Source organism: Salmo salar, chromosome 05, assembly GCF_965601325.2.
Source record: "Salmo salar chromosome 05, fSalSal1, whole genome shotgun sequence".
Lineage (NCBI taxonomy): Eukaryota > Metazoa > Chordata > Actinopteri > Salmoniformes > Salmonidae > Salmo > Salmo salar.
Genome location: NC_138295.1, coordinates 64,873,365 through 64,888,081, shown reverse-complemented (window position 1 = coordinate 64,888,081; position 14,717 = coordinate 64,873,365). Strand labels below are relative to the sequence as shown.

The window sequence follows — 14,717 nt, the reverse complement described above, 5'->3', positions numbered from 1 at the left end:
AGGTAGTATGAGAAGCAGGAGAATCAGGTAGTATGAGAACCAGGAGAATCAGGTAGTATGAGAACCAGGAGAATCAGGTAGTATGAGAACCAGGAGAATCAGGTAGTATTAGAACCAGGAGAATCAGGTAGTATGAGAACCAGGAGAATCAGGTAGTATGAGAACCAGGAGAATCAGGTAGTATGAGAACCAGGAGAATCAGGTAGTATTAGAACCAGGAGAATCAGGTAGTATGAGAACCAGGAGAATCAGGTAGTATGAGAACCAGGAGAATCAGGTAGTATGAGAACCAGGAGAATCAGGTAGTATGAGAACCAGGAGAATCAGGTAGTATGAGAACCAGGAGAATCAGGTAGTATGAGAACCAGGAGAATCAGGGTAGTATTATGAGAGACAATACGGCCACATTACCATAATCATGTTTACAGAAGAGTCTCAGGTATGAGACTTACATCTAAATGGTTGTATAAAATTAATGAATAAGGATGGAACTGTTTGTGAAATTGTGTAATGTGATTTTGGACTGTTTAATGAAGGAAACTCCAATTTCCTTTGGAGTCTTAACTAAATTTGAGGACCGCCCATGAGCACAGTTATGGTCTGGCGTCATGGGACAGGCCCTTTTCTGCTCTTCCGAATAAAACCCCCACCGAGGTTTTCTATCACCAGACCGAGCTGACCTCAATTACGAGATGGCTAAAGGTTGGAGACCATGCATTCCTCTTTCTGAACTTTAACCATACCACGTGGTTAAACTCTTAGTCTATCGATACCGACAGAACAAGAACAAGTCTTTGATATTAATTACTAGTCTGCAGCTAGGAATTCGGTATCATTGAACGCGAAGACCGACGAAACATCTGTCTATAACGACATGAATGAATGTCACTCTGAACTATCCATCCTAACCACGAGAGAGAGAGAGAGAGAGAGAGAGAGAGAGAGAGAGAGAGAGAGAGAGAGAGAGAGAGAGAGAGAGAGAGAGAGAGAGTGCGGACAAACTCTCCAACAGAAACAAACTTTTCAACAAAGATCCCGACGACACACTGAGCGTAAATATATATATTGATTGCAATTATTCCCGAATGAATGAGCGTTCATGTGCAAAGGGTTAGCATTTCAATTGTTATAATTATCAACTCTGTAGTGTCTTCTCAGCCTGCCCCACTCCCCTTTTGTCTAACAAGCCGCCATGCCGGTTTAGCCCGCTAGGGTACATTCCTCTATCATTTCTTGTAACGATATCTACTGTTTGTTATGCATTTCTGTGAATTACTTAGATTGTAAATAAATGATTTTAAGACAATTGATGTATGGATGACTCATAGTGAAGACTGGGTTCGTGCAGATAACCAACAATTTACGACGTTTGGAATGAGACTGATGTGAGGTAACTAATACGTCATTAATCAAAAGACTAATAGATCAGATAGTATAATATCTGACAGTTATATTAGGAAAATTATAACTTTGTAATCTGAATATTTTCCTTGGTGCCCCGACCTCCTAGTTAATTACAGTTACACGATTAATCAGTTTAATCGCGTAATAATAATTACAGAGAGTTATTTGATAAATATGTCTTCAGTTTTAATGATGCCAAAGACACGACACTAGTATGAGAACCAGGAGAACAAGGTAGTATGAGAACCAGGAGAATCAGGTAGTATTAGAAGCAGGAGAATCAGGTAGTATGAGAACCAGGAGAATCAGGTAGTATGAGAACCAGGAGAATCAGGTAGTATGAGAACCAGGAGAATCAGGTAGTATGAGAACCAGGAGAATCAGGTAGTATGAGAACCAGGAGAATCAGGTAGTATGAGAACCAGGAGAATCAGGTAGTATGAGAACCAGGAGAATCAGGTAGTATGAGAACCAGGAGAATCAGGTAGTATGAGAACCAGGAGAATCAGGTAGTATGAGAACCAGGAGAATCAGGTAGTATGAGAACCAGGAGAATCAGGTAGTATGAGAACCAGGAGAATCAGGTAGTATGAGAACCAGGAGAATCAGGTAGTATGAGAACCAGGAGAATCAGGTAGTATTAGAACCAGGAGAATCAGGTAGTATGAGAACCAGGAGAATCAGGTAGTATTAGAACCTGGAGAATCAGGTAGTATGAGAACCAGGAGAATCAGGTAGTATGAGAACCAGGAGAATCAGGTAGTATTAGAACCAGGAGAATCAGGTAGTATTAGAACCTGGAGAATCAGGTAGTATGATAACCAGGAGAACAAGGTAGTATGAGAACCAGGAGAATCAGGTAGTATTAGAACCAGGAGAATCAGGTAGTATTAGAACCTGGAGAATCAGGTAGTATGAGAACCAGGAGAATCAGGTAGTATTAGAACCAGGAGAATCAGGTAGTATTAGAACCAGGAGAATCAGGTAGTATGAGAACCAGGAGAATCAGGTAGTATTAGAACCAGGAGAATCAGGTAGTATGAGAACCAGGAGAATCAGGTAGTATGAGAACCAGGAGAATCAGGTCGTATGAGAACCAGGAGAATCAGGTAGTATGAGAACCAGGAGAATCAGGTAGTATGAGAACCAGGAGAATCAGGTAGTATGAGAACCAGGAGAATCAGGTAGTATTAGAACCAGGAGAATCAGGTAGTATTAGAACCAGGAGAATCAGGTAGTATGAGAACCAGGAGAATCAGGTAGTATTAGAACCAGGAGAATCAGGTAGTATTAGAACCAGGAGAATCAGGTAGTATGAGAACCAGGAGAATCAGGTAGTATTAGAACCAGGAGAATCAGGTAGTATTAGAACCAGGAGAATCAGGTAGTATTAGAACCAGGAGAATCAGGTAGTATGAGAACCAGGAGAATCAGGTAGTATTAGAACCAGGAGAATCAGGTAGTATGAGAACCAGGAGAATCAGGTAGTATTAGAACCAGGAGAATCAGGTAGTATTAGAACCAGGAGAATCAGGTAGTATGAGAACCAGGAGAATCAGGTAGTATGAGAACCAGGAGAATCAGGTAGTATTAGAACCAGGAGAATCAGGTAGTATTAGAACCAGGAGAATCAGGTAGTATTAGAACCTGGAGAATCAGGTAGTATGAGAAGCAGCCCTACAAGGTGATTGGTGACTAACTAGTGCTGTGTAGTCAGTAGAGATTAAAACACAGTAACGCTTCCTCTCTAGAACCTTATGTGATCTGATCTGATGAGCTCTCTAGAACCTTATGTGATCTGATCTGATGAGCTCTCTAGAACCTTATGAGATATGATCTGATGAGCTCTCTAGAATCTTATGAGATCTGATATATGAGCCTTCTAGAACCTTCTAGAACATAAGCTCTTCAGTATGGCAAAGACCTTTAGTAAGCAAACCACGCTCATGTAGGTGCCCATATTCTGAAGGAGACTGTGTGAGTAGTAACTGGCAACTCATATTGAGGAAAAATATACAGCAATTATGCAACAAAGCAAAAACATATGAGGAAAACATGAAGGAGCCCCATTTCATTTCAGCGTTTTCAATTTAAATGTAGCCTTGTTCCACACCGGTAAGCATTGGATATTGCCTCTGCCCTCTGCCTCTGTCACAGTTCAAGATAACCACTACAGGATCTATTTTTAACAGCCATCAATTATAAAAAATGTATACTAGTAAGAGTGACTGGGGTGTGTGTGTGTTCCATGCTTTTCCAAAGGTGTATTGGAGGACAGTGTACTGTCCGGTCCTCCACTTGCCAGTTCAGACCACACTTCTTTTCAGATTTTAGAGACTTTCATCAACAAGGCATGGTCAAGTATCTCTCCAAAAGCTGTTTCTTCCTTTCACACTGTAGGCATTACCATGGTCTGACTGTATATTGCATGTCACAAATACAGAGGTAGTTGTATAGTGCTGGAGGCCAATGAAAGGAAGGTTAAGGGTGTGTCCCAAATGGCACTGTACTCCCTATATAGTGCACTACTTTTGACCAGCGCTTTTGACCTATGGGCCCTTGTCAAAAGTAGTGCACTATAAAGGGAATAGGGTGCCATTTGGGGGACACAAAGCACTCTCCAATTACATATAGAGGGCGAGGGAAACTAAGGCCATGCATCCAGGTCAGACCTACAGTGGCCAAGCCAACACAATGCATCTCTCTGAACACATTATCAGCTCCAAACATACAGTACTTGCGATATCATTTACTGATTTAATCTTAACCCTCTCACTATGCTAGCTGCAACAGCCTGAAGAATCCAAACTATGGGCCCTGGTCAAAAGTACTGCACTAAATAGGGAATAGGGTGCCATTTGGGATGCGCCCAGAGTGTAGGAGGAGGGGGTGTGGATGGGGTGGGTACATACAGAAGGTGGGGAGTTCCATCCACAGATATCCTATAAATCACTTCTGAATGTAAGTGTGGTATATTATATGTGAGTTTTACATATTATTCTGTGTGTAGTTCCAGCCCTGTCACAGCTCCAGTGGTGGGCGGCTGGGCTGCTGTGGAAGTTTCTCCTGGAAGGCCACCAAGATGGCCCCTGCTGTATGGCCCCAGGCAGACAGCCATGCATGCATAAGGCCCATCCCGGCCCTCACACTCACTCTCTGTCTTTCTGAGAGATGGTAGCGCCCACAAACAACAGATGGATATCACTCGGGGAGGAGAGGGGAGGGGAGGGGGTGTTGCTGTCACGACTTCCGCCGAAGTCGGTCCCTCTCCTTGTTCGGGCGGCGTTCGGCGGTCGACGTCACCGGCCTTCTAGCCATCGCCGATCCACTTTTCATTTTCCATTTGTTTTGTCTTTATTTTACACACCTGGTTTCAATTCCCCAATTACATGTTCATTATTTAACCCTCTGTTTCCCCATGGTTCTTGTGCGTGTTTGTTGTATTTACGGTCCGTATTGTGGGCTAGGTATTATCGACTTGTATTTGTAAGTCTTGAGCAAAATGACGTGTATTACTCATCTCTGCACCAGCTACACCCAGACCTATTACAGTTGCTCCCTCCATGTTTACTCAGCATAAGCCTGCCAGGAAGAGGATCTTTTGATTACTTCTCAGCAGCCCCTCTCACCCTCTTCCCTCTCCTCCAGACACCCAGGCTCGTTGAATCCTCTCACAGACCAGTTCATTTGCAACACAAATGGAGAACGGAGTCTTAATGTACACATGCAGGGCAGACAGAGACAGAGACAGAGACAGAGACAGAGACAGAGAGCCTACCACAGTGCATCATAGTGCAATGATTGCAAAATATGGCAATAATTAGTCTCATTGAGCCTCCAAATCAATATCGTAGAAGAGGATTGGAGTGGGGCTAGGAGTTTAATTTTACCAGGGAAGATATATTCAGACCTAGGTCTCTTTTTCAAATGTGCCCTGCACAATACAATATAATTATACAGAAAATATACACTCAAATACAAAAACACAGTCATGGGAAGCATGTGTAAAACATCACAGATCACGCAGAAAAACAGTTACATTCCTCCACAAATAAGTCCCCATTCAGTACTCTAACGTGCCCAAATGTCACCAGAACATTAAGGTGACATGTATTTAGAATTCTGTTCCAGCAATACGGTGCTTTAAAACTAAAAGCAGATGTAGCTCACTGGATGGAGATGTTTAGATGAAGATGTCTTGATTGTTTCTTTATCACATTGGTTATCATGTATTTCTGGGTAATTGAATAAATCTGAGCATGAAATGGAAATGAAATTGGGTCAAAGCCAGAGAATTGTGGGTATTCATCAGATAACAAAAAATATGATATTGCACCATTAGGTCCATTGTGAATTTATTCAGTGATTTTAAAAAGGGAGCAGTGTTTAGTGTAACACACACACACACACACACACACACACACACGCACACACACACAGCCACACACACACACACACACACAGCCACATACACACACACACACACACACACAGCCACACACACAGCCACACACACACACACACACACACACACACACACACACACACACACACACACACAGCCACATACACACACACACACACACACACACACACACACACACACACACACACACACACACACACACACACACACACACACACACACAGCCACATACACACACACACACACACACACACACACACACACACACAGCCACACACACACACACACACACACACACACAGCCACATACACACAAACACAGTAAGTGTTGATTGTATTTCATGTGAGCTAACAAGGCTTGATGTGGTGATAACGTTCCACTTGGTAGGGGCTAATGTGTGTCAGATATGTCATCAGTGTGTGTATGTGTGTGTGTGTTTGCAGGCGTGAGTGTGCGATAATCACATGTGAAAAAATATATAGTTAGAACAAAATAATAATTATATATTTGGTCGGTGATTATATATTTTGTCCTGTTTCACGCTTTTTTGCATATCCCACTCCCCCTGAGACAAGGGGTTAAGTGCCTTGCTCAAGGGCACATCGGCAGATTTTTCACCTTGTCGGCTCTGGGATTCAAACTAGTGACCTCTCAGTTAATGGCCCAACGTTCTAACCACTAGGCTACCAGCCACCCTATATTAACTACATACATATATCATAAATGCCTTATGACATTGACAATCAACTTCACGTCAACACATATAAGCACACCACATCCATACATGCAGTGTTTACAATTTCTCTCTCTATTGAAGAAAAAGAACAGGATGAAATCAGGCATCTGGTTCACAGCTGAAAGAGAAGCTTTTCAAAGAAGAAACGCCCCTTTGGGACACGTTTCGAATTCATGAACACACACACAACTTAGAGATGCCCCTCTCATACACACACACAGAAATGCACACACCACTTTGAATGCCACTCAGCCACCTTCTTTTCATAACAGTCCCATCAGCCGGATGAGACAGAGTTTGGGACCTCAGGCAGTGGAGGATGTCCGTACAGTACACATCCACTAAAGAAGGCCTGAAAAGCCCCCTTGCTGGGCTTTACTGAAATGTTACTATTCCTGGCCATTAATGACATAATAAAGCTGATCCTTACACACACAAACACACACTCGGTCCTTTTGAGAGAATCAGTGTCGCTGTGTGAGCATGAAAGAACCCAGATGTCCCTGTCACATTCCGAGACTGTCCTCTGTTGTCTATCCCTTGTTGTGCTCCCTGTTCGCGCCACGACCCCTCTGTGTGCTTCGCTTTCCTCGAGGAGCATGGCCGTTCCTAGGTGTAGCAGCACTATAGGTATTTTTGTTTGTGTGGTGTCCTGACATCATGTGTACCCTACTACGCGAGCACTGCTATCCTGTGACCAACTACAAACTGCAATTTAACCTCGTTGCTTTATAACCCTTGTAGTTGTGCCTATGGATGGGTGGCTCTCGCTCTCTGGCTCAAAGTATTCAGATCCCTTCCCGTTTCCACATTTTGTTTCGTTACAGCCTCATTCTAAAATTGATTAAATAAAAACATTTCCTCATCAATCTACACATAATGCCCCCTAAATGACAAAGTGAAAACAGTTTTTTTGAAATGTTTGTTAATTTATTAAAAATAAAAAACAGAAATACCTTATATACATAAGTATTCAGACCCTTTGCTATAAGACTCAAAATTGAGCTCAGGTGCATCCTGTTTCCATTGACAATCCTTGAGATGTTTCTACAACTTGATTGGAGTCCACCTGTGGTAAATTAATTTGATTGGACATGATTTGGAAAGGCTCACACATCTGTCTATATAAGGTCCCACAGTTGACAGTACATATCAGAGCAAAATCCAAGCCATGAGGTCGAAAGAATTGTCCGTAGAGCTCTGAGACAGGATTGTGTCGAGGCACAGATCTGGGGAAAGGAACCAAAAAATGTCTGCAGCATTGAAGGTCCCCAAGAACACAGTGGCCTCCATCATTCTTAAATGGAACAAGTTTGGAACCACCAAGACCCTTCCTAGAGATGACTGCCCAGCCAAACTGAGCAATCGGGGGCCTTGGTCAGGGAGGTGACCAAAAACCCGATGGTCACTCTGACAGAGCTCCAGAGTTCCTCTGTGAAGATGGGAGAACCTTCCAGAAGGACAACCATCTCTGCAGCACTCCATCAATCAGGCTTTTATGGTAGAGTGGCCAGACGGAAGCCACTCCTCAGTAAAAGGCACATGACAGCCCGCTTGGAGTTTGCCAAAAGGCATCTAAAGGACACACAGAACATTAAAAACAAGATTCTCTGGTCTGATAAAACTAAGATTGAACTCTTTGGCCTGAATGCCAAGCGTCACGTCTGGAGGAAACCTGGAGGAAACCTGGCAACATCCCTACGGTGAAGCATGGTGGTGGCGGCATCATGCTGTGGGGATGTTTTTCAGCGGCAGGGACATACCCAAGAGGTCTATCCTGTAAGAGCAGAGCATATGGATTCCCACTCTGGTCTCTAGTCTGCTTACACCCTATTTCCTATACTGTATTAGTTCACTACTTTTGGATAGAGCCCTTATACGTAGTGCACTATGTAGGAAATAGGGTACAAATGAGACTTGTTCACAGTCAGATGGCAGAGTCCCAAAGCTGCAGCCTGTCTGTCTATCTCTTTTCTATCTTTGTCACTATGATGACTGATGCCTGTGTATCTCAGCCTCCTCCTCCTCCGCTCCTCTCTTATCTCCTGCCTCCTCATCTCTGCTTATTTTGTATTCTGCCTTTTCATCCTCCTCTTCTTATCTTCCTCCTCCTCATGTCAACCTCTCTAGATTCAACCCCAATCCCCTGATCCACATACTGTGTATTCCCCTCCATCTTCCTACTCACCACTTCACTAAACTCTTGCTAGAAGAAGCAGAAGAACAAGAGAGAGAGAGAGTGAGTGAGAGTGAGAGAGACAGACAGAGTGGGAGAGAGACAGAGTGTGAGTGAGAGAGCGAGAGAGGGAGGGAGGGGGGAAGGAGGGCTTCCCTGGTTCCAGACCAAACCAGACTAACACCAGGATTAACAGATAGGGGACACCTCATCCCCTCTATTGATTAGTACTGAGCGATTAACCGACATTTCGGTTATTTTGGGGTTTTAAACAACTAATTGACCAACATTGGTTCAATTATTTAAATTCCATTTCATTTGTTATTTTCCATGAGCTCAATGCGCACATTACGCAGTTTCTGAGATAAATCAGATCAACCCTGAACTGTGCGATGTAGTAGGGAGTTGTAGTTTCCAACAGGCCAATATTCTACATAGTTTAGTGCAGAAACCCTGGTAATTAACTACAATGACCATAATTGCACCTACATGTCAAGTATGTATCTTTTACGCCTGCTACCTAAAAGAAAGAAGAATGCGCGATCGAGAGGGATAGAGCAGCTGCTTGGTGAGGTATCTCTACCTGAAAATACATGATTTAAGTGATTGATAGTTGGTATTCAGCAGTCATAAAAGTATTATTTACTTTGAAGAACCACTAAAATAGTGATTTTGGCAGACAGCATAGGCAGCAGCTCTATAGAGATGAGATCATGACTTGGAATTAAATAATAAAGTCATCAAATAAAACAAATGTAATATACACAACAACTGAAATATTTGATTAAAGTAAAGTAAATGTGAATAAATGCTGGTTAATAAGTGAGAAGCAGTAATGGCCAGTCACTACCATCATGGGACTTTTATTCATAGTTGTATTCTTTGTTGTTACAGCATTCAACCCTCATAATGCATAGCATATTTAATGTTTTAAAAAAACGATCAAAAAACGTGATTTGTTTTTATTTTTTATCAAACCCGAGCCCAACTGACCTCAAAAAGCACTAGGAACTACTATTGATCAAACAGAGTTACCATGGCACCCTCATAACTGGCGGAAAGGAGGGAGGAAGTAAAATGATGATTGAGGTCTATGACTAGCTGAGTGACTGAGAGCACAGTGAAGAGCAGTTCTGACACTGTCCATGGCTTCATGTGATGAGACACATGATAATAAACTGATAATAAACAAACTGGTACATGGTGAGGTTGCAAACATAGTCGTTTGGGGGGGGGGGGTGTATTGAATCAACTTATTCAATTCCAATAATGCTGCACAACCTCTATTATGCAGTGATCAGGCTTGACATCAGCTGCATGTGTTGCTTTTGGTCGGAGGCAAGCGTTTCCTGGAATCTGTCAAGCCAATGGGTTGATACAGCCCACAGCAGAGAGGAGGAGAGAAGCGACCCCACACCACGCCATGGCGCAGAAGCATTCATTCAGGACTTCTAACAACAGATTGTGGACCCCATTAGAACCTCTACTGACATACATATGCATAACACATAGAGATGGATCTCAATGCAGAACCCATTAGTGAGGCAGCAGACAGCATGTAGAGAGAGAGAGAGACAGAGAGAGAGACAGAGACAGAGAGAGAGGGAGAGACAGAGAGAGAGAGGGGAGAGACAGAGAGAGAGAGAGAGAGAGAGAGAGAGAGAGAGAGAGAGAGAGAGAGAGAGAGAGAGTCTGCTGTGGTTGGTTTCCCTTTGAATTCACATTACTCAACAAAATGTCAATCAAAACTAGAAGTTGAACTGATGTCTGTGCCCAGTGGGTTACTAGAAATCACTGGACAAATTCTACACCGTAAATCATAAGGTAGACAATGGCCCTCGTTCAATCTCTGAGATCCTCTGGGTGCTGATCTAGAATGAGTTTTGCCTTTTAGATCATATGGAATGAGATTATATGGACGGGGGGACCAGCACTCCTTCTCTGAGACTCTTTATGAATATGGGCCTTGAGGAACAGTGACAGTCTCTTGATCTTGTATCAAGTGGTCATGATTTAGTTGGTCCTTTAATATACAGTACAGTATGCTGACAGGGCAATGCCTGTCCTCCAGTCTTTCCTGTCTCTCCACTGATGTGTCTGGACGGATATGGGTTAGTTAGGCTACCATCGTATCCTCATATCCTCCTTATAGGCTTAAAGGGATACTTTGGGATTTTGGCAATGAGGCCCTTTATCATAATGGTATCCACGTGTTCATCTGACTCTGGGGAAGTAGATAAAGGGCCTCATTGCCAAAATCCTGAAGCATCCCTTTAAATAGTATCAAATGTAAATCTGCAAAATGTGATGATGATGATGATGATGATGATAGGCTAGTGTAGGAACACATATAGGCAGCTGTCTGTGTAAACCACACCTGCGTGGCTGAGTGAGAGTGGTGCTGTTGGGTATATGTAATGTGAGGGGGCAGAGAGCTAGCGAGGCCACATTGTGAATTATTTCTGAGGGAGAGATAAGAAAAAAAGAACATGAGGGAAAGATGCATGTTGTATCTATAGGCTTGTTTCTGGGCTACAAAATGCCTGCTGCGCTTTCTCTTTCCAGAGACTACATCCCATTCTCTGCTGTACATCATATACACACACATTTTATTACATTTACAGGAATTCCTCCACACTGCATAAGTGTATAAGTTGGGCAGTATTTGTGCTGAATTTCCAAGATTATTTAGCGAAAATATTATGTATGATATGTAAATTACATTAATTATCTTCAGTGTTTAGCAAGAATCACAGTTACTGTAGGATAATACAAAACTGCTGACATGGCCATGGGAAAGAATCCAGTATTGGTGTGGGTTAGGAATAGAGGTAATTACTATAGCATAGCATATGAAAATGAGGGTCACAAATGACTCAAATGATTCGAGGCTGGAGCAATATTACGACATACCGTAATGTTATCCGCGCAAGCAGGCACAGCAGCCTATGACGGCAGCACACACATGCGGCAGCAGCGGTACATCGAGACAGAAATACACACACACACACACACACACACACACACACACACACACACACACACACACACACACACACACACACACACACACACACACACATCTCAGCATTATCACATTTTAGCTGTATTGTTTCACGACCGTTCCATCCAACAACACCCCCTATCTCTGTCTATCTCTCTCTATCTCTCTATATATATATCTATCTCTCTCTCTCTATCTCTCTCTGCGAGGAGCAATATCAACTGCAACTCCCCGGAAGGAAGGCGACGTCTTCGCATAGCCTGCTGCGGATGGATCAATAAGCGAAACCCCCTCTCTTCGAATGCTCCTTTGACATACCAACGGGGGAAGCCCATCATAAATCACACATTCTTACAAAGGAATCACTCACCCGATGTTGCTCAACGCCTGCTCGAATAGCTCCGTCTGCAGAATGTTCTGAGGCGGCGTAAAAGCCTCATTAAAATGGGATAGAACGGAGCTACAAAATTGACGCAATGTATCAAACTGCATTTTCCTCCTTTTTCCTTCGTGTCTTTTATCCTCAGTATGGCCCTTTTCCTCAAACACAATACATCCACCTGCGCTGCCTCGCTCTCCGTCCGGACCCGCGTCTGTCTATCTCCAGGGACGCATTAAACGCGAAGACGCCAATCAAGTTCCATATTTCTCCTGATCTTGGTAGAAAGAGTCCTTAAATGAAAAGCAGTCGAGGCTGGAATGTACAGTCATAATGCTCCGAACTTAACCCGACAAAATATATCGGGCTGTAGCAGGATCTCTTTGCAGTGGAGGTGAGGTAAAAAAGCAGCAGCGAGGCATCTTCCAGCAAAGCAAGCTTCACTTACCGGTGCATCGGCGGCAGCCTCATACTCAACTCATCTTTCTCTCTGCCTATTAGAGCACGCATACAAACACACACATACATACACACACAACACGCAAGCATTCGTTCACGCACACGCTTGCTGTATCCTTCTCTTTCTCATACTCTGGACCGCGCACGCAGATACAATACATGGGCGCGCAGAGATGCTGTCGTCAGTGCTTTTGCCATATATGACTGCCAACCATCAGCTCTCATAAGTAATAAGGGAGGAGGACAAGGCATTCTACTTCCTCTGGGAGAGGGGAGGGGAGAGGGGGAGAGAGTCTGAGAAAGGGAAGAGAAAGAAAAGGTGGAGGAAGGGATTCCAATCTAATGGGTCTGACAGAGTTTACTCACAAATCAGACTGGATGATCCTCAGTGGGAGGAGAGGGGAGCAGCACGCTCATATGGGAGTTACAGACATTAAGCAAAGGGCCCTTTAACACAGAGTGAAGGCCAGCATGGATGGATGGATGCACAGCGTCTGTATAAGAAAGTTATATTCAATTTTATAAACTGGGTGGTTCGAGCCCTGAATTCGGATTGGCTGACAGACGTAGTATAGCAGACCATGTACCACGGGTATGACAAAACATGTATATTTACTGCTCTTATTACATTGGTAACCAGTTAATAATAGCAATAAGGCACCTCTGGGGTTTGTGATATATGGCCAATATACCACGGCTAAGGGCCGTGTCCAGGCACTCCGCATTGTGTTGTGCATATATACCACACCCTGTGCATATATACCACACCTTGTGCCTTATTGCCTAAAGATGCCTAGATGTGATTTGCACTTCTCTCTGATCAATGGTTTATATAACGATCAGAATAAACACCAAGCATACAGTTATTCTGTCATTTACACAGAGGTTCATTTGATGAATAAAAGGTGGATTTAAAATAATATTAGGTCACTTAAACCATAACCCCCAAAACATCCAGATGTATTGGTGACTTGGTAAACAGGACTGAGGACTCACTATGCCCTCCATGCTGCTGTATTATCAGGCACACCGTAATGCCTCTCTGCAGGTACCTCCACTAGCTTGGGTGGGAAACACCCATCTCCCTTCATGACCCCAATATAACAAGTAAGGGGCTGGATTTAAGCTCATGTTGGCTTGCTGTGTTTCTTTTGTCCTGCTAACTAATACAATATTAATGTGCTGAACTTGGTTGGGGCTGGGCTGGGGACTGAGGCTGGGGTTGGGGCTGGGGCTCAGCTGGGACTAGGGTTGAGGCTGAGCCAGGGTTGGGGCTGGGCTGGGGGCTGAGGCTGGGGTATAGGGTTGGGGCTCAGCTGGGACTAGGGTTGAGGCTGAGCCAGGGTTGGGGCTGGGCTGGGGGCTGAGGCTGGGGTTGGGGCTGGGGCTCAGCTGGGACTAGGGTTGAGGCTGAGCCAGGGTTGGGGCTAGGTGGGACTAGGGTTGAGGCTGAGCCAGGGTTGGGGCTAGGTGGGACTAGGGTTGAGGCTGAGCCAGGGTTCGGGCTAGGTGGGACTAGGGTTGAGGCTGAGCCAGGGTTGGGGCTAGGTGGGACTAGGGTTGAGGCTGAGCCAGGGTTGGGGCTAGGTGGGACTAGTTTGAGGCTGAGCCAGGGTTGGGGCTAGGTGGGACTAGGGTTGAGGCTGAGCCAGGGTTGGGGCTAGGTGGGACTAGTTTGAGGCTGAGCCAGGGTTGGGGCTAGGTGGGACTAGGGTTGAGGCTGAGCCAGGGTTGGGGCTAGGTGGGACTAGGGTTGAGGCTGAGCCAAGGTTGGGGCTAGGTGGGACTAGGGTTGAGGCTGAGCCAGGGTTGGGGCTAGGTGGGACTAGTTTGAGGCTGAGCCAGGGTTGGGGCTAGGTGGGACTAGGGTTGAGGCTGAGCCAGGGTTGGGGCTAGGTGGGACTAGGGTTGAGGCTGAGCCAAGGTTGGGGCTAGGTGGGACTAGGGTTGAGGCTGAGCCAGGGTTGGGGCTAGGTGGGACTAGGGTTGAGGCTGAGCCAGGGTTGGGGCTAGGTGGGACTAGGGTTGAGGCTGAGCCAGGGTTGGGGCTAGGTGGGACTAGGGTTGAGGCTGAGCCAAGGTTGGGGCTGGGTAAATAAATATGGGAAACCTTGAGAAACACAAGTAGGTAA

General features: G+C 44.6%; 2 protein-coding genes across 11 annotated transcripts in view; both read right to left on the bottom strand.

The window, feature by feature from the left end:
- The window catches only part of LOC106605391 (regulating synaptic membrane exocytosis protein 2), a 152,306-nt gene that overhangs the window by 127,498 nt on the left and 10,091 nt on the right, over positions 1–14,717 (bottom strand). For 6 of the 10 annotated variants that reach the window (XM_082975398.1, XM_082975401.1, XM_082975406.1 and 3 more), the window contains exon 1: positions 12,118–12,797. The exons of 1 other annotated variant lie outside the window; for it this stretch is intronic. In XM_082975398.1, coding sequence (XP_082831524.1) covers positions 12,118–12,239 — 122 coding nt within the window. In that variant the 5' untranslated portion in view covers positions 12,240–12,797. Of the gene's footprint in view, positions 1–12,117; positions 12,798–14,717 lie in introns of those variants that run through there. 3 more of the 10 variants (XM_082975399.1, XM_082975402.1, XM_082975403.1) reach the window with 2 other exon arrangements.
- Positions 13,898–14,717, bottom strand: part of LOC145850388 (regulating synaptic membrane exocytosis protein 2-like) — a 74,650-nt gene continuing 73,830 nt past the window's right edge. Inside the window, exon 4 of the mRNA XM_082974935.1 lies at positions 13,898–14,189. Coding sequence (XP_082831061.1) covers positions 13,898–14,189 — 292 coding nt within the window. The remainder of the gene's footprint in view (positions 14,190–14,717) is intronic.